Raw genomic sequence first — 22600 nt, 5'->3', positions numbered from 1 at the left:
CCACCCCAGAGCCCTAGTTCAGAGCTCTCCCACGATGCTGCCTGAGCTGTAGGTAGGGAACAGCACTGGCGTGGATGCCTTCACAGGGCCAACCTGCCAGGTTTCTGTGGGCCACCGAGTCTCCAATGCTGGCAGGCACATCAGGGCAGGCATGGCCATTGACCAGGGCAGGGGCTACCTGTGCTTTGCAGTGCTGGGCCAGAGCTGCTGTGAGAGCGACTGTCGGGCAGAGGCAGTAGGAGGTTGCAGGAGGGGATTCAGGCGGCTGCTGCACCGTGGCTGAAGGTGGAGTTTTGCCAGGAACAGGATGGAGATGGTGTGGCTGTACGTGGTGCTGATCCCTGTGCAGCATGTCCTTGCCGTGACCTGGCTGCAAGTATGCTTTGCACTTGTACTGTCTGGATTGGCAAGTCACCTGGGGGAGGTGCTGTCTCTCAAGAAAACAGGCAGATCTGTGAGAAAAGGGTGGAAGAAGGAACCTGGGCAACTCAAAGGCAGCACATTAGGAGGGGCATCTCTGGGAGCATGAAGGGAGAAGAACGTGAAGCTGAAGAGGCGCAGACCAGGAATGTCCAATTCAACATAGAAGGGTGGCACATCCCCTTCCCTGCCCTGTTTCTGCTCTAAAATGAGGCTATAGAGGGCTAGTCCCCCACAGACATACCTTACCCCGAGGAGCAGTTCAGGGCAGCCATGACCTCTCAGAGGGGGTCTGCGTCCTGCTGCCTTTCCTCAGCCCAGCACTGCACTGCTCACACTGAGCTGGCTCCTTGCCTGCACGGGGAGGGTCCCACCCTCCCCTCCCCTCCCCTCCCCTCCCCTCCCTGCCTCTGCGCAGAGTCCTTTTCCTCAGTGAGCCTGGCTGTGATTTACCTTCCTTGGCCTTTTCTGCAAAGGAAATTAGTTTCCCTGCTCTGCTCTGAAAGGCTTCCCTGCCCCTCCAGCCCCTCCTGAGCAGAGACACCATCCTCTGTAGGGGCTGCTGTCAGATCTGGTCCCTTGAGCATCCTCTGGCTCTGGGCAGATCTGTTCCCCTCCCCACAGCCCTGTGGGTCAGAGCAGGTCCCTGTCTTTTCCCCTGCTTCAGGGATTTCTCTTACAGACCCAAGCCAGCCTGTTTCCCACAGAGTGGATCCCCTTCTGTTTCATATTGGCTTGGCTTAAAAAGACTTTTTTCCTTCCCTTTCCTTCCCAGCCCCCTGGGAGGTGTGTGGGGTAACAGTGGCTGCTGGGGGTCTCACAGGCATGGGAGGTGTAGGGCAGGGTGTCCCAGGTCTGGCCTCCAGCTCCCCAGGCTTTCCTGGCCCACATGAAGATGGAGTGCAAGTGCCATGGTGTGTCGGGCTCCTGTGAGGTGCACATGTGCTGGAAGGTCATTCCCCCCTTCGGCAAGGTGGGCAACCCAAGGAAAAGTTCCCAAGGAAAAGTTCGAGGGGCAACAGAGGTTCACCCCAAGCAGGTCAGTTCCCGCAAGCTCCTGGTGCCCAAGAGCTCTCGCTTCAAGCCCTATGTGGCTCATGACTGGTCTACCTGTTGGCCAGCCCAGACTTCTGCGACCGGGACCCCTGGCATGGGGTCTTTGGCACCTCTGGCCGCCAGTGCAACCGGACATCCCTGGCCATGGATGGCTGCGAGCTCCTGTGCTGCAGCAGGGGCTTCCACACAGCCCAGGCAGAGGTGGTGGAGTGGTGCAGCTGCAACTTTCGCTGGTGCTGCTCCACCAAGTGCAAGCAGTACTGGCACCTGATGGAGGTGCACAGCTGCCGCTGAGGGGGAGCGTGCCAGGACGGTGGGAGGCTGCCAAGCGACTGTAAGGCAGCTGGGGAGAGGACCGCACAGGGAGAGACATGGGGAACCAGGGGAAGGTGTAGAGGAGACACACAGCCTGAGAGGGAGCAGAGGAGACAGGTTTTGCTGCCCTGCCAGAGAGCAGCCCCTGATGCCGGGGGTGCCATCAGCTCCTGTGTGCTCCCTGCCCAGCACCCTGTCGCCAGCCTCATCAGGCTTTTTGTGGTTTGAATTATTTTTCTGGAGGGAGGGTTGGAGGACACAGGCCCAATGAACCCTTAAACTTTAGAAATAAACCAGCTGCAATGGAAAGCAAAGTGTGTACATCAGCTCCTTCCTCATGCACTGCATTTAGGACCTTGGAAGGTACCTGGCTCTGCTCCCTCCTGTGGGCTGGTGTCGCAGATGGAGTGAGCGTGCACTTCACTCGTTAGAGAAAAGTAAAAAATATAGTTTATTGATACAGAATAGGGAGTTAACAAAGTTCAATGCGACAGTGTTTTAACAAGATTCGATGGCGAGGTGCACTTGATTATTTACTGCATAGAGGACAGGGTCAGACAAAACTGTCAGGGAGACCCTCCTGTTGAGTCATGAGGTTCGGAAAGGATCCCCTTGCTTTCTAAACTCCTTCTCAGAGAGGAGTCTAGGTGCGGCTAGATCCGGTCCTAGTCCCAGACTTGGTCAACGGTTTATGTCTAAAGGATTATATATGTGTGCAATCAATCCTTTATATCACTTAGCTAAGATTTCAAAGTTTAGCATGCTATTAGTCACTTACCGAGGATCTGTTGCGGCAAGGAATCTCTCAACCTTGAGGAGTAACCTTGAGAGGCGTCCCTGCTCAAGGGGAGATCCTGGCGTGCAGCCCGCTGCTGTGCAGGAGAGCTCAAAGGGCCCTGGGCTGTCCACTATTTAAGGAGTAAGATGATTGACTTATGGTCATATTTGCATATCAGCAAGAGGTTTAGATCCCTGCTTCAGGCAGCCCTTGGCTACTTTGTTGCTATTCGTCCTCAAGGTCCAGCATAAGCTGGATGCAGCTATCAGGATGACTCCCGCTAATGGTTACTGCTTGTGCAGGGAGCGGGGGGGGGGGGGGGGGGGGGGGGGGGGGGGGGGGCGGAAACACCGCCACAGCTGGGAGGGGATGAGGCCATGGTGGAGTCCTCATGCTCAGCAGCCACACGGGCTGCAGTGAGTGAGAAACACCAGGGAGCAGGGACCAGAGTTGGGGGGAGCAGGGACCCACCTTGGATGTGAGAGGGGTCACTGAGGGGTGTAATAGAGTGGTGGCAGCAGAGAGAAGGGAGCAAATTCAGTTTGTGGAGCAAATGGGCTCTTTATACAGTAAGACTCATCCTTGGGAGAACTACTGACTAGTATAGGCCTGCAGGAGGAGGGAGGCAAGAGATGGCTGGGGACTTCAGACAAGGACACTTGGGCCAGTGGGTCTGAATCCAGGTTCCCAGAGCTGATGCCTTCTCTAATGCTCAGCTGCTCCTTTGGCTGGAGAAAATGTTTTCAGGAGGAAAACATTTCCAACAGGCACATTTCCAGCAGGCACCACAGTGAAACGCTGTTGAGTGAGGCTCCCCTCCCAGTATGCCACTGCTGACGGTGCAGAGCAGGTGCTCAGAGGGGAAGATCTGGCCATGACGAGCTGGCTGGCCAGCAAGGGGTCTGGGAAGACCTGTCCAAGTCTATCCAGGCTCTCTACCCCACCACAGCCCCAAAGAGCCTGCTCTGGAGCCCTGTGCTTCCCACGCATCCCCCTGCTACTGTGCATCACTCCTTGGTGATGCACATCACTCGATGATGGTGATGATAAGGTGGAGTGTCTATGGGTAAGAATCAGGGGGAAGGCCAGCAAGGCAGATATTGTGGTGGGAGTCTGTTACAGACCACCCAACCAGGATGAGGAGACAGATGAACTATTCTATAAGCAGCTGGGAGAAGCCTCACGATTGCTAGCCCTTGTTCTTGTGGGGGACTTCAACCTGCTGGATGTCTGCTGGAAATACAATACAGCAGAGAGGAAACAGTCTAGGAGGTTCCTAGAGCGTGTGGCAGATAACTTCCTCACACAGCTGGTGAGCGAGCCAACTAGGGAAGGTGCCCCGCTGGACCTGTTGTTCACGAACAGAGAAGGACTTGTGAGCCATGTGATGGTTGGAGGCTGTCTTGGGCAGAGTGATCACGAAATGATAGAGTTTTTGATACGTGGAGAAGCGGCGAGGGGGGTCAGCAAAACTGTCACCTTAGACTTCTGGAGGGCGGACTTCGGCCTGTTTAGGAGACTGGTCGAGAGAGTCCCCTGGGAGGCAGCCCTAAAGGGCAAAGGAGTCCAGGAAGGCTGGACATTCTTTAAGGAGGAAGCCCTAAAGGCACAAGAGCAGGCTGTCCCCAGGTGCCGAAAGACGAGCCGGCGGGGAAGAAGACCGGCCTGGCTGACTAGAGAGCTCTGGCTCGAACTCAGGAAAAAGAGGAGAGTCTACGACCTTTGGAAGAAGGGGCAGGCAAGTCAAGAGGACTACAACGGTGTAGTGAGGCTGTGCAGGGAGAAAATTAGAAGGGCCAAAGCTGAGCTAGAGCTCAATCTAGCTGCTGCTGTAAAAGACAACAAAAACCACTTCTTCAAATACATTAGCAGCAAAAGGAGAGCTAAGGAGAATCTCCAGCCCCTAGTAGATGGGGGAGGGAACACAGTGACCAAGGATGAGGAAAAGGCTGAGGTACTTAATGCCTTCTTTGCCTCAGTCTTTAATAGCAGGGCCAATTGTTCTCTGGGTACCCAGCCCCTGGAGTTGGAAGATAGGGACGGGGACCAGAATGGAGCCCCCATAATCCAGGGGGAAATGGTTAGTGACCTGCTGCACCACTTAGACACTCACAAGTCTATGGGGCCTGATGAGATCCACCCGAGAGTACTGAAGGAACTGGCAGAAGTGCTCACCAAGCCCCTTTCCATCATTTACCAGCAGTCCTGGCTAACTGGGGAGGTCCCTGCTGACTGGAGATTAGCTAATGTAACGCCCATCTTCAAGAAGGGCCGGAAGGAGGATCCAGGGAACTACAGGCCTGTCAGCCTGACCTCGGTGCCGGGAAAGCTGATGGAGCAGATCATCCTGAGTGCTATCACACAGCATGTAGAGAATAACCAAGGGATCAAGCCCAGCCAGCATGGGTTCACGAAAGGCATGTCCTGCTTGACCAACCTGATCTCCTTCTACGACAAGGTGACCTGCCTAGTAGATGAGGGGAAGGCTGTGGATGTTGTCTATCTAGACTTCAGTAAAGCCTTTGACACCGTTTCCCACAGCATTCTCCTGGAGAAACTGGCTGCTCATGGCTTGGACGGGTGTACTCTTCGCTGGGTAAAGAACTGGCTGGATGGCCGGGCCCAAAGAGTGGTGGTGAATGGAGTTTACTCCAGTTGGTGGCCAGTCACAAGCGGTGTTCCCCAGGGCTCTGTGTTGGGGCCAGTTCTGTTTAATATCTTTATCAATGATCTGGACGAAGGGATCGAGTGCACTCTCAGTAAGTTTGCAGATGACACCAAGTTGTGTGGGAGTGTTGATCTGCTTGAGGGGAGGAAGGCTCTGCAGAGGGACCTGGACAGGCTGGATTGATGGGCCGAGGTCAATTGTATGAGGTTTAACAAGGCCAAGTGCAAGGTCCTGCACTTGGGCCACAGCAACCCCATGCAATGCTACAGGCTTGGGGAAGAGTGGCTGGAAAGCTGCCTGGCAGAGAAGGACCTGGGGGTGTTGGTTGACAGCCGCCTGAATATGAGCCAGCAGCGTGCCCAGGCGGCCAAGAAAGCCAATGGCATCCTGGCTTGTATCAAAAATAGCGTGGCCAGCAGGACTAGGGGAGTGATCGTGCCCCTGTACTCTGCACTGGTGAGGCCACACCTCGAATACTGTGTTCAGTTTTGGGCCCCCCACTACAAGAGGGACATTGAGGTGCTGGAGCGTGTCCAGAGAAGGGCAACGAAGCTGGTGAAGGGTCTGGAGCAGAAGTCTTATGAGGAGCGGCTGAGGGAGCTGGGATTGTTTAGCCTGGAGAAGAGGAGGCTGAGGGGAGACCTTCTCGCTCTCTACAACTACCTGAAAGGAGGTTGTAGACAGGTGGGGGTCAGTCTCTTCTCCCAGGTAACAAGTGATAGGACAAGAGGAAATGGTCTCAAGTTGCGCCAGGGGAGGTTTAGACTGGATATTAGGAAATTTTTCTTCACTGAAAGGGTTATCAAGCATTGGAACAGGCTGCCCAGGGAAGTGGTTGAGTCGCCATCCCTGGAGGTATTTAAAGGACGTTTGGATGAGGTGCTTAGGGACATGGTGTAGTGGTGGTCTTGGTAGTGTTAGGTTTATGGTTGGACTCGATGATCTTAAAGGTCTTTTCCAACCTATACGATTCTGTGATTCTGTGATTGGTGAGGCTGAGGAACCTCTGGTGCCACAGCCGCACCTCCTCCTCTCCCTCCTTCTCACTCAACACCTGGTATGTCTCGTTTCTGTGGCAGCCGCAGTGAGACACCTGCAAGGAGAGCCTGAGTTCATAGGACTGATACCACCGCTCATCCTTCCCACAGGGAAAGAGGACCCGCATGATGGATAGCATCTGGAAGCTGGGATGGTGGGAGGACCTGAGGGAGGAGGGGAGAACCAGCTGGCAAGTGGGAGGGAGAGGATGATAGTTGAACTGTGTTTCCTAAGATACGGGCTAGTCCTCTGTCCTGCTCTGGTGTTTCTAGTTTTTGTTACCACCTAGGAAGCACCCAGTAGATGGTGGAGACTGTCCCCTGCAGGGATATACAGGGATACCCTGACAGGTGTGAGGCTCCCCACGGCTCCTCTGTCTCAACATTAGTGACTGTCTCTGCTGTCATCTCTTAGTGTCTGTGCAAATCCCACCACCTCAATTACATGCCAGCTGTGCTCGGGTCACTATTTGTCACCCCCCCCCTCCAAACACACTCAAGTGTGTCGTACTGGAGGAACAAGCAGTGGGCCAGTGAGCCCTGCAGGGACTCGGGACTGGCTGTGGAGGGACCAGCCATGGAGGAGAAGGCCGTGTAAATGGCAGTGCAGGCTGCTTCTCACCTTCTGGTTGTAGAGGCTCTGCTGCAGACACTGGTGGCTCTTGAACGCGCAGTAGCTGGGGTGCTGAACTCCATCCGAGTTGCAGATCTGGGGAGATGGGAATGAAGGCCAGAGAAAGAAGAGGAGAAGGAGGGATGGGAGCACCCACTGGGCACCCACCTGCCTCAGGGCATCTCCATCTTGGAAGGCCTTCAGCCAGAGGGTCACACGAGGGTCCTCACAGCCATGAGGGGCCATCTGGCTGCACCAGTACTCCACCCTCAGCCCTCTGAAAACCTCCATGCCATAGTGCTCTGAGGTCTCTGGGGACCTGGTCTGCAAAGGGGTGGGATAAAGAGAGCCGTGCTTCTTCCTCCCCTTCCCCACCACCCAGTCAAGGCTGCTCCTCAGAGGCTGGCTGGAGAGGCAGCACGCTGAGTACCTCGTTGCCTGCAGCCTGGTACTGGGCTGAGATCTGAGGGTTGATGTAGGTGGTGAAGCTGCCTGTCTCGAAGCGAACACAGTTCAGGTTTTTGATGTTATGACACTGCTCTGTTTTCAGCGAGCAGAAAGCACAGTTAGGGCACAGGTCCATGTGGCACCGCCCGAGGCTGTCACACACCTAGGGTGGATGCAGCAGGGACGTCAGGGGGGAAAAAGGAGACTGAGGAGCTCCCATATCCGTGGCTTGGAGCTTGCCTCCCTGGTGACCCAGGTCAGCTTCTCCCAGGAGGTGGCACCTGAAAGGACAGTGCTGATGAGCTCTGGTAACTGGAGCATTGTGGTCAGCACTACAGGGAGCCCTACACACAGTGGAGGTCAAAGGTGGACATCAGGATCTTTACAGAATCTCCAAACCCAAGGACTCTTTCTTCCATCTCCTTCCAGGCCTGGGTGACCACCGATGAGAGACAGTTTCCCTCCAGCATTGCATAGCACAGGATCATCACTGCCTTGTCCTTCTTCAGGGCTAAAAGGCTGAGAGAGAAAGGGATGGAGAAAGTCAAGTCTCATCTCTTGTCACAAGCTGAAGAGACAAACCTTTAGTTAAAAATTGAAAGGGGGGGAAACAACCCCAAAGCATAGCAAAAAACCTTTCCCAAAGAAACCTTGGACTCTTGGCCAGATTGCGTGGAGGAACAGGGGTGTCTGCGGAGTCTGTATGTGCCTGTGCAACACGGAGGCTACAGGGCCGGGGCAGGGGGGGGCGTGTGTGCATTCGGGAGCATGTGAGAGGACTGGATGAGGAGCACAGCTTGAGGAACTTTCCCAGGGGCCCTACAGCAGCTGCTGCCTAGTCTTGTCCATCCGAGTGCACAGCAAGCAGGTGTTTGTTAGAGGTCTGCTGAGTGTTGACCATGGGGCAGCCCCATTTGGGTCTGGAGTATATAACTTATTAAGCCTCCCTCCTGCTTGACCCAATGTATTTGACGGAAAGGGGAAAAAATGGTAACAATGAAGTAACTGTTCATCCAAACTGACATGGGAAGCTAAAGGTAGAAAATTTAAGGACAGTGGGACAAGGACAGTAAGAATATTTTACATCTCTTAGGAACAGAAGAAATTGTACACATGGTACAGAATTGTTACTAGACATGGGTGGTATGAATTATCAGCAATGATGCAGAAGAGGTAAAAATGCTCATTAAATATTTGTCTTCTGTGTCTGGAAACAAAATCAATGATAAATAAACAAACTGTAATCTGGCAGAAAGTAAGAAAAGATAAGAGCAGCAATTGCTTATGTTAAAATGCTCTTAAAATCCATGCATAGTCTAACCTGTATGGATAAATTTTCCTAAGAATAGCTGAAACTTCTTGAAGACCTTCAGATTAGCCTCAAAAAAATAAAAAAAGAGGTGGAGAACCTGGGGGAAGGTCATGAAGATGAGATTTCCGAAGGCCTGGAAAACTTTCACCTGGAGCAAGAAACTGAAGAACCTTTACTCAGCTGAGCAAAGGCACTAGTGGGTGGCCACTCAGTCAGTCTGTACTTTTACCACGATGGGGATCAGCTGGAAGGCTCTCTTCATCAGCAGGTGGAAGAGTAATGACTTTTGGTGATTGGAATTTGGAGTGAGATCCATTCAAACCAGAAATTAGCTGCATGTTCCTGATATGAAGGGTATTTAGCACAGGAGCAGCTGATGGGGTGGTTTCTCCACAGCTTGGAGACTTCAAAAAGATATCCCAAGCTTCTCTTAGAAGAAAGGTCTGTAGTTCAGCCACACGATACTGTTTTTCCTTCAGGGGTCACTAGGCATGGCACCACGTCCTGTGCTGAGCAGGAAGGCCAGGATGAGTGGTCAGAGCAATTGCCAGGCCTGAACACTAAAAGAGATCAATCTCCCCACCATTAAGTTCTTGTGATTATGTGGTGTGTGAAGAAATCAAGCTATAAGGAGTGACTGGTGTTCACAGATCCATGGACATGTGGAAGGCATACACTGTATCCACAGGAACATGCATATGCTTGGCATTTGCACTGGGTGTGGGTGTGCACTCATGTAGGAGAACGTGGGTGAGCATTGGGGCTACTAATAGGAAGAAGTTTTGTGCACCTCCTTAATAGATCCCTGGGACCTGCCACACACTGTGGATGAAGGAGCTCACAGCATGTGCTCTGCACTTGCAGTGGGTCAGAAACAAGTGATCTTGTACCCAAACAGTTCACACTAACCAGCAGCAAATGAGCGTGTCAGGATCTCTGAAGGCATCTCTCTCCCTTAGATACTACAAGAGAACATGGAAAATCTTAGTCACAGAAAATATAATGAGTGCTAGATTTTTTTTTAAAGACATTACAGTTGTACTTGTTTTATCACAGTGCAGCAGATGCTGCTCTAGCCTTCATCAAGGCAAGTGAAGATGTTCCTTCAGCACACTATCATGTACTGTGCTGTGGACAGGCTGCAAATGGTATTCTGTGCATACAGACATGTGAACAAATGCTGACCCACAGCACATCAATCACATCCACAAAAAACAGAGGAGAGCTGAAAACCTGGAAATCTACGTATGGCAAGTCTGTGCATCTCTTACTGCGATGCAACACAGTGTGACCAACCTGGTCAGAGGTTTGTAGAGGGAAGGTCTGAGTTTAGAGAGGACAAAAGAATGCAAACTGAGGACAGCAGTGACAGATACCAACTCTTTCAGCCAAAGCTGGAAAGAATTAAAATGTAAAAAGAGAAATAAAGTCCACCTATCTTGCAGAGAGCGCTTCCAGAACCTGTAAGATCCTTTATGTCCACTCCTCCATCCCATGGCTCCACATGATCCTTTTTATTTTTGGTTTTTTGTTTCCTCTGTAAATTCAGACCATTTAGGATACCAAGCAGAACAGGAAAATTTAAATTTAGAGCAAAAAGTCTGTGCTCATCCCACTTGAAAATCTTGTTTAAGGTTGTTCAATTCAACCCTCTCAACATTTTTCTGTGACTGGGAGCTGGACATTGCTGGGAGAAGAACCAGTGACAGACCCCAAGGCACACCTAGCATTTCTCTTCTGTAAAGGATTGCTCTTTGTGTGGAGATTACCTAACACTGACAATTTCTCTCTTAAGCAGTTGTAGCCCAGGAGAACAGGTGTTTGGTCTACTTTGCTGATAAATCTGTGACAGCTGAAGGGAGTCCCTGCCACCACTCAGATGCTTGACTGCTTAGGTACAGTTGGATCTTCACCTTCAAGATTTGGTAAACTGGCTGGGTCATCTTGATGGGACTCACAAATTTCAATTAATGACCCTGATATTATTCTCAAACTTATCTGAAAGAATTTGTCCACAAATATGTCATTATTGGCTACCATTCCACTACTTGCTTGTTATTTCAGTGGCCCATTGTGATTCGATTGCTTCTTCATCACACCAGGATGATCAAGCCAATAAAGTGAGAGGCAGATTAACAGTCATTAAAAATTATATGAATAGCTCTGGTGTTTTCATCACCGAGGTAGAAAAAAGAAGAAAACTGTCCAGATTGGTGTACTTTTTAAAAAAATAGTAAATAAATAAGAACCTGAGGCTTAGAAAGCAACTGCTAATAAATGGGTTTAACAGCCTCTGTTTTCTCTAACACACGTAATGGTCTGACAAGTGCAGCCTGAACAAGATGCAAATAGAGGATTACAGGCAAAAGGGGCAGTAAAAGGGAACTTGGCTCCAGTCTTTTCTAAAAAGAGTGCTTCCATAAGTAGCTCATAAGTAGCGATAAAACATCTGCTGAGTGTTGATGACCTACTTGTTCAGAACAGATGCAAAGTCAGACGTGGGTAGGAGCCTCTGCTGCACGGCAAACTTTAGATTTATAGACCGTATTCGATATGATAGGCTCACGCAGATCAGAAAGCCTCGCATCCCTATGAACCACCTACTGACATTTTGCTGTTGGCCATGTATGCAGATGCACATGAACTGTGTCTGTAACTTCCACTCACCCACCCAGGAAACTGAGTTGTGCCATCAACCCGAGGTTACCAAGAAATTCTGTTGCTCTCTCTGTCACATCCATTTCCTCCGCTATCTCTGTTCTCTATCTGTTCTCCATGTGAGGGTTTCTGACCTCATGGTTACATAATTTATGATTTGGTTTACCACCTCTGGATGAGTGAGATACATCTACATGATCACCAAGTGACAGCTAGTTCCTGAAAGCAGCTGAGAAGTGTCAGGGGAATGGGTCCCACATCACATCACCAGACCCAGGGATGGGGCCTGGGCTCCCCCCTCCCTTGCAGGCACCTGCAATCCACGATGCTATGGCGCTAGGTGCACCCAGGAACTGTCCCTGCTTCCTCTCCCGGTGATTCCCAGGGCCCTGGCATTGCTGTTTGGCCTATCCAGCCACTCTCCCACTGCTGCTGGGGCTTTGTGTCCCACCACAGAGGCACTACAGGCAAATGTTACAGACCCGGCAGAGCACTGCTGCTGGTCCCCTGCACTTATTGACACACTGCTAAGCTGTTTGCGGATATGCAGAAGTTTCCCCATGCATCAGGGAAACTGACAGGCCTGTCTAAAGCGATTTCCTAATGCAAATCCCTCCCCAGCTTAGGACCTTTGCATGTTAATGTCCTAACTGCTGGCCTGGAAAAAGCCTAACAGGTACTGGGAGGCAATGTTTCAAAGGGAATGTGAAAAAATATAATTAAGAAGTCACTATGAGCCAAGATCAGTAACGCTCAAAGGCAAAAGGAGAAAACTTCAGATAAAAACCTATCTTGCTTTAGCATCTCAAGACATGGAGCAACACACATAGAGCCTATTTCAGTGGTATCTCTGAAGAGGGCTGATTAACAACATCCACCTCTCCCTCAATGTAATGACAAGGATTTTGGCCATTAACTTTCAGCTGCTGAACCTCCCTGATATTGGCTGGCTGTGTGAGGTGGAGTGAGTACCTGAAGCAAGCAGAAAAGAAGATAAGGAGCAAACAGCAGCTTTCCAGCACTTTGTAACTTCTGATTTAGGTGGGTTGCTGCAGGAAACCAAAACCACTAATGAAAAAGCCATTCTTAACAGCTTCAGAAAGAAAAAGAGATCTTGGCCTGCATGCCAAGAAGGCAGGCAGGCTGGCTAGGTATCTGGCAGATCAAGCCCAGCAGGTAACTCAACACAGAAACCATTGGGAGAACGGAAATGTAACACCTGCCCAAGGGTCGGGGGGGACAAAGCATGGGAAAATTTGTGTTTTGTAAATACATCTGTCCTGCTGACCCACACAATATTGCAGTCTCTACCTCAGCCCACCTGGGACGCTGAGAGTCCCCTGCTCTGAGAGTCTCAAAAGCCTGGGAGCACTTGAACTTCTTCTGGCCTGGTGGCAAGAAGACAACCTGCCTTGTCACAACTCCCCTTTCACAGCTAGCCACGCACAGTAGCAATATGGAGACACTAAATTGTGCCCTGGCCTTGCTGAATGGCCAAGAGATACCTCTACATCATCCCCAAGTGACAGCTAGTTCCTGAAAGCAGCTGAGAAGTGTCAGAGGAACAGGTCCCATCCTGCACCACCAGACCCAGGGTAAAAAAGAAAAGTAACTGTTAACAGGTGATTATAATTCAAAGAGAGTGTTTTTCTGGGGACAGTATTTTTAATGAAGGGTCTGGTCTTAAAATTAAAGCCACTGGGGATGAAGTACGTGAACACAATAAGGACTATTTGGAGGGTTAAAGCAGGAGTAGGAGGGTGCAGCTGCTGGGAGGGTTCAGCTGAGCCTTGCTAGGGAAGCTGGGTTCACGTGAACCATGAGCATTCATGTGTGAATACCAACAGGACAGGGTCTGTATCTGGGACAGCCGTGATGCTGAAAGGGGTGTAGGGGTCGTAGCGGACAAACAACACAACAGCGGGAAGCCCTGGGAAAAAGGGCAAATGCAATTCTTGTGTGCAAACAGAAGAGCAGGGAAGGAGAGGGAAGTTGACCTCCTTCTGTGTACCCAACTGGTGAAACCCATCACTGAATGGTATATGCAGACCTGGAGCGTGTGGATGTTTTAAAGGGGCACTGAAAATTGCCACAGAAAATGAGTTGCACAGACTTTGTAACAGGAGAGCTATGGAGCTCTGTTCAGCTTACTACAAGACTGAATCATGGCATATAGGTAACTTTGAAGAGAGGAAATACTGGCAAATAAATAGCTCTTTAATCAAGGGGGCAGAAAGCACAATAAGGACTAAAAATTGAAAATAAATGCAATAAGAGACACTTTTTTCCCCTATAATGATTCACTGCTAGCAGAAACACCACAAAAGTGTGCTGCCAATTCTTCTCCTTGTTATTTTGCTGCCACCACCATGTCTCTCTCTAAAGGTCACAGCTACCTTCATCAGGTACCATGAAAGCTGGTAGAGCTATCAGAGCAGCTGGCACAAGCAGGGATGGGTGAGAAGGGATGGATATCCTGCTGGACATAAGACCCTAGGGAAGCTCTGGGTTCAGTGCCTGTCACAACCGTGCGTACCTTGTGTTAAACCAGATGCTGAATGGCACCTGTGCACACCAACCAGTCCCAGCCAGTACTGCTCCTCTTGCTGGAATGAAAATGCCTCAAAGCATTTTTTCCCTTTTTTAGGTCATGCTTTGAAGTCCCTTTGAGAGGAGGTGGGATGTGGCAAGCAGCAAAGACGACAGGCGGGGTCTATCTCACCTTTTTATCCTCACTTGAGTTTAAGCTTTGCTTAACATGATTGATGGGGCTCGGCTGCCAGGTTACAGACACACAGTCAGCATTAGTGTCTTTGAGAAACTCTGCAGCAGAATAGCGAGTGTCATCTGCAATCACAGCAGTCCCTCAATAATCCCAATATAACTAAATCAGAGCAAGGCTCAACTTCAGAAGCAGGGAAAATGAACATATCCTCAATGAAACATAATTTTGCCTTAGAGTACATAACACCAGGAAAAATTTGTTGGGCAGTAAAAGCCTCCTACAATATTAGGAAGGAGGATCACATAAGTTACAGCCTTGCAAGAGAACATTTATAGCTTTAAGAACACGATGCAATTTATTTTTACATGCAGAAGTGGGATCTCTGGCTCAACTGTAATAGTATGCAGTGTTTTTAATAGAAACCACAGATATGTTATCATGCACAAAACCTGTGTGCTTACAGGAACATTATTAGCCGGCAACAAAGCGAAACCAGAATGACTTCTCCATGAAAACCACATCTAGACAGTATTTTTTTTGCTCTTGGCAAGCAAAATAATCTTTGCATCTCGGTTAAAGCAAGTGGTCCTCAGCCACAATGTACTAAAGGATCAAAAAGTAAATTTGAGTGAAAACATACGATCCTTTAGCGGGTCTTTTCTGTTTGGGCTCACCAGCCCCAGCTGCCTGAGCACAGAGGCGAATGGATCCTGGCAGATCAGCTGAGAAGAGCTCAACATGCTCGACAAACTCCTAAAGCATCCCTAGGCCAGAGGAACTAAGAAGGGTGTGTAAAAGGATTGCAGTAAGCTGGACTGTTGCAGGGCCCTGTGCCGAACTGGTATGCAGCTGTTTTCAAAGCCAGAATGGGGAGCCAGAAACCCCTGAGGAAGAGCAATGCACAGATCCAGAGTGCAGAGAGGTGCACGTGCTCGAGGAGAAGTAGTGGTCCGGCACAGCCAGGAGCAAGGCTCTGTGCTCCCGGCTCTGTTTCCTAGCCCGGGGCTGCTTTTGCTCTACCAGGGTGAGGATGGAGCACTCCTTGGAGTGCTCCTCAGGTCAGACTGTTTCAAGAAGCATCTGCTTCACGTTGCATGCAGAGAGGTGAGGAGCATAGCGAGACACACGTTTACTCCAGTGTCCCAAGGGCCCGTGTTCGCAAGGAAGCTATTTCTGCAGGTCATCTGGACTCCCAGGAGATGTGAGTTGGGAGGAGGATGAGTGCAGAGGTGATTGCACATTGCAGATGGCCACAGTGTGGGAATACACGTGCATGGGATAAAGCCCTGCCTGCAGCTGAGGCCCAGCCTTAATGCACTTTGCTCAGGACACAAGGACAGTAACATTGTCAGGTGCCAGCAGTGCTGGGTCACCCTCTCCCTGTTCACTCTGTGCTGGAGTGGGGGGTGTCTGAGGGGCTCCCTGGGTACATTCCTGCTCTGTATGGGATGGCTTGCTTCAGAAAGCCTGCCTGCACTCACCAGCTGCTCAGGGCAGGGGCATGAGTGTCGTGAGGCTACCAGCTGGCGCGCTACCAGGATGGCCCTGCATGGGTGTCATGTGGTACCCTGCCCGGTGGGGAGACCAGTCTTCCCTCACCTGCCACGGGGGACCATTTCCTGCACACCTTCCTCAGTGCTGCCTGACATGCTCCCTGCGTCTGACTTGGTGCTGGAGTCCGGAGAAGAGCCCTTGGTGCCTAGGGACGTCTCCAAGGAGAGGGCTAAGTGGATCAGCTGCCAGACGCTGTTCTGCAGGCGTTGCTCCCAGGCTTGCTCTGCCTGGGCAGGGGATGCCAGCCTGGGAGGTGAGGGGGCAGGGGCAGCCGGGACTGGCAGGGTCGGTGGGAGCACAGGTAGCTCCCTGTCCTGTGTGGGGTCTCGGTACCCCTGGCATGGCCAGGGGGAGCTTCTTCGGCAGCCATTTCTGACTTAACAGCACATAGGAGTACTTCAGGAGAGCATCCATGTTGGTGTGCAGTAGGGCATCAGCAGGCGAGAGAGAAGCCTGCTCTGGAGCTGGGGGGAGAGTGGATGGGGGGGCTGAGGGCACCTTTCTGAGGCCAGCCAGAGAGCTGCTGGGGAGGAAGAATGGCTATGGGAGAACAGCAGGCAAGCAGGGGCACCCAGTGCAGCTCGGTGCAGCTGTACCTTCTTCTGTAGGGGAGCTTTCGCCCCTTGCCCAGGAGCCCACAGCATGAGGTCGCTCCATCAGGAGGAGGTTTTTTGGAGGAGACAAACTCAGACACAGGATTCGTTGAGCAGAGGAGAGAGGGAGAAACACGAGTCCCGCTGTGTTATCTCCCCTTCCTCCTCACCCCTTCCATCTCCCAAGTGACAGTCCCCCCCTCCCCAGTCCGAATCCTGCTCTCCATCTTGGTGTAGCACTGGCATTTGAAGCAGCAGTACTGGGCAAACTGGGAGAAGGTCTGAAACCATGGCACCTCTGGGAAGTCAGAGCAGACTGGCTCTGGAGAGGGGTGAAAGAGATGCGAGATGGGGACAGGCCGCAGGTTTAGGCATCTGCCCCCTTGGCCTGGGCACAATAAGAGATGGGGACCTCTCAGGTAGCTGTTTTCAGAGAGGCTTGTCGTTGAAGGGAAAGTCAAAGCTGTCTGCCCCCAAGTGGAGATCACAGCCTTGTGCTGTTACAGCTCCCGCTCCCAGGTGCCACATGCACTTTCCCTCCAGACCACCCAGGGTGGTTCATCCTTCTGCCTTTTTTCACACGGTTATAATCTTTTACAGAGACCCAAACCTCCTATTTCTGGGATCTGATAAGGACTCTGTTATTAGTCCTTGAAGGGTTTAAAAAAAAACACCAAAAAAAGCAAGTAGTAATGTGATGGGTTAAAAAGGTGACCAGAATGGGCCTGGGGACACCAGAGGAAACAACCTCTTCAGAGCAAAATAGTTTGACAGTGATTCCAGCAGTGCAGGGATGGAGGAAGGTTCATAGGGCTGAGATGCTGCTGGCAAAGCCTGTGCCTGTACAGATGTGCACCATAGTCTTGACCAGCACTGCTGACCCTACTGGCTCAAAAGCTGCGGCTCTTCCTGCAGTGATCGCAGGATAGCCGAGGTCATGCAGGAGAGCCAAAAACCCTGGGAGGTTTGGGGAGGGGGGTAATCCTGTCCTCCCCCTGCTCTGTGGGTGCATGGTGCAGCTAGCACAGACATCCCTTTGCGCAGACCAAATGGGTCAAGTGCTGGCTGAGATGGAGGAGGTTAGCAGTGGAATTGCACTGCTCTCCTGTAGGTTGCTTGTACACCATCTTTTACGCAGTACACACTTATTCTCTTGTGCTGAGCATACAGATTCACCAGCAAAAGTAGAATTTCAGGTATCCACCAGGATCCCAGCCCAGAAGAATGTCCAACTTGAAGGGAATAAGCCAGATCCCCACTCTGTCCTTTGGTGATGCCCTATGAAATCCCTCCAGGACGTGGGGGACGTGGACTCAGCCAGTGCGATGGACTGGGAGCTGCAGCGTTTTACTCCACCACGCAGCCACTACTTGCAAAGGAGCATCGCTGCTGTTGGGCAGAGGAGGCAGCCCAACCATTTGCTAATTCCAGCATTAGCCTGGCTCTCCCAGGCCAGGACTGCATCCCCAGCAGTGCATACCGGGCCAGGCTTGGAGTACTACAGCTTGCTGTGTCCTGTCACAAACCATTCCTATGATGATACAGAAACTTTCCATTTTGGGGTGGGGGGAGAAGAAAAGCATATTTTCATTCCAACATCTGGGAAGTGAAGGAAAACTTGACACAGATAAAGTTTCCCGTGGGCTCTCTTTTCTGGTCTCTTGATTTTCACCATGGCTCAGCTTTCCCACAGCCTGTTGAATGCTGATGGCATGGCCTGACAAGTAGCTTGCCTCCTTTAGCACTGATCCCCATCTCCTGTTTTCTCTCAGCTCATCTGCCCTATGGAAATACTCGTCTTTCTTTCAATTCTCTGACCTTCCTGCCAAGGGGAGCCCTTCCCAGCACCAGCTGCTTAGTTTAATCAATATGATCTTTTGCCCTTTTCCTCTGCTCCTCCTGCCCATGTGTTTGCTGCAAACAGCTACAGCTTCTGCTGGGTGTCAGGAAGCCACCCCCTTGGGCTTTGTGGCCAACTCCACTCACAGGAGCTCCCAGCACAGGGGGGGTGGGGGTGGCAGCAATTAATTAACAATTGCATCATCACTAAAAGATGGAACCAGCCAAGATATTTGCATACTCCCATCATGAAACATCTTCCTGACTCTCATCTGCCACAACAAAGGGTGTTGAAAGGCTACATGTAGGCTTCCCTTGTTTGAAACACAAGGTAACTGCTTTCCTCAGCACCATACCTGAAGAGGCACAATTAATGCTTACAAATATTTGGATGTAGACAGCACTGCCGTTTATCTGTGAGGACAGTAGAGACAAAACATGTAGGGCACATGCTCTGTTGTGTCTGCTTGGCCTCTCAGCCTGGCTGCAATGCATGCCAAAATAGCCCCAAAACTGGAAGAAAGGGAACACAGAGGGGAATAAAGTCAGCCGGATGCGTCTGTTGGGCTGAGGGATGGAAGAAAAGAAGGCAAAGAGGGCATCCTGCAAAATCGTCCCATCTCCTGGCGTTCCCAGATGCTCCTGCTCTTGGCAGCTGAGCCTGTGAAGGCAGCAGCAGTGGGAGAGTGGCTGGATATGCTGAAGAACTGTGCCAGGGCACTGGGCATCACCAGGAGAGGAACCAGAGACAGCCCCTGGGTGCACCTAGCACCACGGCGTGGATTGCAGGTGCCCGCAAGCAAGGGAGGAGCCTGGGCTGCATCCCTGTGTCTGGTGATGCGGGGTGGAACCCGTTCCCCTGACACAGCTGCAGAAAAAAGCAAGAAATAGTTGCCCTCAAGCTGCAGTCCAAATAAGCACAGTTGGCTGATCATTCAGTTCATTGACGTTCATAGCTAAATATAAAGACATATTTTTTAATGAGAAAATTGTTCCTATTTTTTTTTTCTCTGAAGAAAAATACAACAGAAGTAGTCGCAAGTTTTTCAGCTGCACAGATATAATTATACCACTTAAATTCACTGATGCAGGGGTGCAGGGAAAGTATGACTGCAGAGATTTAAAGGGTGCTGTTGCTATGGCGCTTTCTGAACTGGGGTGTTTCTTGGCTCCTGAAATGTTAAACACTTAAAAAAGCAGCTTATCAGCTCAAGCTTTCTTAAAGGCCCATGAGAGTCCATGAGCCAAGCTTCTGTGTTAAACCCCAGATCAAGCTGGAAGGAGACAGTCAGGTTGTAAGATGAACTGTTGGGAAAAGATGATGAGCTTCAGCGAGCTTCAGAAAACTGTGGCCAGTTTTTTTCCCCTGCCATCCCACTAATGGAGATGTGGAGAAACTGAAGATCTGAGCCACCGAAGTGGCCATGGTTTTCAGCCCATGACCCATGAAGAGGCTGGGGCAGCTGTGCTTCAGCTGGGTGAAGAGGAGACGGGGAGGTGAGTTAACGGCAGCCCACAAGGACCTGAAGGAAAGCTAAAGGATGACAAAGTCAAACTCTTCTTGGTGATGCCAGACAACACAAGAGGGAAAAAACGGCAAATTCCTGCTTGGGAGGTTAGGACTGGCCATTAGGAAAAGCTTTTTTCTCCAGGAAAGCAGTGCAGCACTGGAAGGGGTGCCCAGAGAGGCCACAAAACCAAACTCCCTTGCACAAAGCCACGGTGCTCTAGTGCTGGGAGTGTCCTGCTCCAAGATAAACTTTGGACTAGAGACCCCAAAATGACCCATCCCACCACAGTTCCCATAATTCTGTGGCATTTCAGGGCAGAGAAACAGCCAGTGCTGCTCCAGCTGGGGCGATGCCCGCCTCTGCCCCTGGAGGAGGGGTGATGCCCCTACCTTCAGGGATACCGCCATGGTTCTCCTCCTGGTCCAGCTGCAGGATGGCGGGGCTGAGACAGCCGTGTGCCTGGCGCAGATGGCAGGACATGTCTGCCTTCCAGGGGGGCTGCAGGCTGGCAAAGAAGAGCTGGTACTCCCTGTCTGACAGGGGGCTGCCTGGAGTGGGAGGTACCGGTGGAGCAACAGAGGACATCAGCAAGATCAGCAGCCCTGGGGGAGAAGGCAGGCTCCGCTTAACACTCCTTAACAGGGGCAAGCGGTGGGTGGAAATGAAAGAGCGGCTGGCAGCGTGGCCTGCTCCCATCTGCTTGTGCTGAGTGGGGTGCCGGGACGAGCTGGCCTGAGGTCTCCCTCCATCACGCCAGCTTGCAGCGCCTTGGGGCAAAGTGGGGAAAAGAATGAAAAAGAAGAAAAGAAAAAGAGAAAAAGGGAAAAAGAGAAAAAAGAAAAAAGAAAAGAAGAAAAAAGAATGAAGAAAGAAAATAGAAAAAGAAAAAAGAAAAAAGGAAAACATTTAAAAAGAAAAAAGAAAAAGAAGAAAAAAATTAAAAGTTGGGGTTTTTTTGTGAGTTTGGTTTGGTTTGGATTTGGGGGGAGGTGTTTTGATTTTTGGTTTTGTTTGGGTTTTTGGTGTTCCCTCCCACCCCCAAAAGCCCCAGCCTCACTTGCCTGGTGCCTCTGGAAGCACCCGCAATGGCTCAGGCTCCATTGCCCACCCCTGTGAGCTGCCTCCTTCACCACACCAAGGGCCCATGCCCCTCCATGGGGACATCCCTCCATCCCCTCCCTTCCCTGCTTTGCCTTCAGCTGGGCCCCCTCCTCTCCTGCCTCCAGCACCCTCCACAGGCCCAGGTCTGGCCCCCCCCGCCCCATGTCCCCTCTGAGAGACTCCAGCCACCCCTTGGGCAAGCAGAGCCAAGGGCTGGTGCAGCCAGTGGGCCCAGCAGGGTGGTCTTGTGAGAGACGGGGGGCAGAAGCAGAGGGTGGCAGCAGCAGGGGCTTCAGGCCTCCCTCCAGCCCCAGCCCCCAGGCTCTGAGGTGGCCCCAGGAGGGTGGGTAGGGGCTGGGCAGGGGTCATTCACCCACCAGGCAGGGCAGCCTCAACATGTCTGCCCCAGGCCCCAGCACCTCTGTCCCACTTGGTAGCCCCAGCAACTGCGGAATGAGAAGGGGACAGCAGGGCTGGGGAGGGGAGCCAAGGTACAGGCTCATGCCTGTGGGGGTGTGAGGGGAGACAGGCACCCCATGAGGAAGGAAGAAGCGAGGGCCATGGAGAGAAGGCAAGCAGGAGGAGCGGGAGCCAACCTGGGAGCTTCCCCCTCTGCTCGGGGACACGGTGGTGGCTGGCAACAACCTGCAACAGCATTTGAGGCCTGTCCAGGCTGCCCCTGAGCTGAGGGTACTACAAAAGCAATACCTTTGAGGTACCTTGCACCCAAACTGTTTTGTGCTCTTCTGCAGGAGAAAGGGGACAAAATCTGTTCCTGTTCCACTTGTGGGGATTGAGATGCACCCTGTGCCTCCCCGGGGAGCATCCCAGCAGTGGCTTGCTTCAGGACGCTGTGGGAAGCTGGCTTGATCTCTCCTGGGCAGCTGTGCCACTTTCTGAACCCCCAGTGAGTCATGGGAGCACCAGCTGGTCTTCCTCTGCCTCCGGCATGGGTGCCCTGAGTGCCACTCTCTGCATGTTAAAACCTTCCCAGGCAAAAGGGGGAATGGTGCCAGTGAAAGAGGCTTTGGGACCAGAGGTGCCCAGAGCCCCACAGGGCTGCTTTTGAGGGAGACCCACACCCACGTGCCTGGGCCCGGCTCTTACTACACAGACCGAAGTGTGGGGCACAGACGCAGTGACCCATGTGTGCAACCCATGGAGAAGCAGCTGACACAGTGCTTCCCACAGTTGGGCACTTTCTGACATGAGAGGGAAAGACACGACCATAACTGTCATGGGCAAGCAGCTGTCAGGGTGGTTGGAAGGAAAATGCTTGGCACAGCAGCTCCAAGAACTGCACCTGTAAGCAAAATGCAGGGTGGCTGCATTGTGTACCTGTCGCATCACCCCACAGCCTCAGCTTGGCTGGGAAATGACACCCTTGCAGAACCGAAGAGGAGCTGCAGGCAAAGAGGACAAAGTTTTCAACAGCGTAGCAGGATGCCACTGAATCCAGCGTAGCAGGATGCCAGACTGAGTTTTGTCATCCTGACTTGAGCAGCTTCCCAGGGGAACTCAATGCTGACCTCAGTGGCTGATGGAAATGCATGACCTAGGAAAGCACACCAACGTGGCATGTCATGCAGTGTTATTAATGTCTGGCAGGTGCTGGCTACACGGCCTGCGTCTACATGTGCCAGCAAGAGATTTATGGTGTATGAAAACAAGAATGAACAGACCAGAGTCCCCGGACATACACTGAGAACTCAAACACAAGGCAGAAGATGAAGGAGCTGTCAAAGAAGTCATCCTTGGTTGATGCTCTAGAAGCAATGCCTGTGGGGAGCTACTGTATATTTGGAAAGAAGGCAGTTAATGATGTGAGGACAGGTTGGCTACTTAGCACTTCTCGTGCACTGTGGCATACACTAGATTTGATTCAGGTTGTCAAAAATCCATCAGGGAACTCTTATGGTCCACAAGAGTGTTCAGAAGCCAGCTAGTCTGCGGTGTGCATTTGGCAGGGTCAG

General features: G+C 51.6%; 2 protein-coding genes across 2 annotated transcripts; one reads left to right on the top strand and one right to left on the bottom strand.

Moving 5' to 3' along the window:
* The first annotated feature begins 307 nt into the window (after positions 1 to 307).
* Positions 308 to 1770, top strand: LOC142405383 (protein Wnt-4-like). The gene is given in 3 exon segments (XM_075492770.1): positions 308 to 376; positions 1295 to 1520; positions 1523 to 1770. Coding segments are annotated over 3 exon segments (543 nt in total).
* Positions 1771 to 3057: 1287 nt separating this feature from the next.
* Positions 3058 to 21025, bottom strand: ACRBP (acrosin binding protein). Its single transcript, XM_075492642.1, is given in 12 exon segments — positions 3058 to 3178; positions 6200 to 6330; positions 6897 to 6983; positions 7056 to 7211; positions 7318 to 7497; positions 7721 to 7853; positions 15629 to 15906; positions 15908 to 16047; positions 16180 to 16287; positions 16406 to 16498; positions 19916 to 20128; positions 21001 to 21025. Coding segments are annotated over 12 exon segments (1665 nt in total).
* Positions 21026 to 22600: the final 1575 nt, after the last annotated feature.

Source organism: Mycteria americana, chromosome 1, assembly GCF_035582795.1.
Source record: "Mycteria americana isolate JAX WOST 10 ecotype Jacksonville Zoo and Gardens chromosome 1, USCA_MyAme_1.0, whole genome shotgun sequence".
Classification (NCBI taxonomy): domain Eukaryota; kingdom Metazoa; phylum Chordata; class Aves; order Ciconiiformes; family Ciconiidae; genus Mycteria; species Mycteria americana.
Note: the sequence above shows the minus strand (reverse complement) of the source record. Positions and strands in the feature narration are given on the sequence as shown.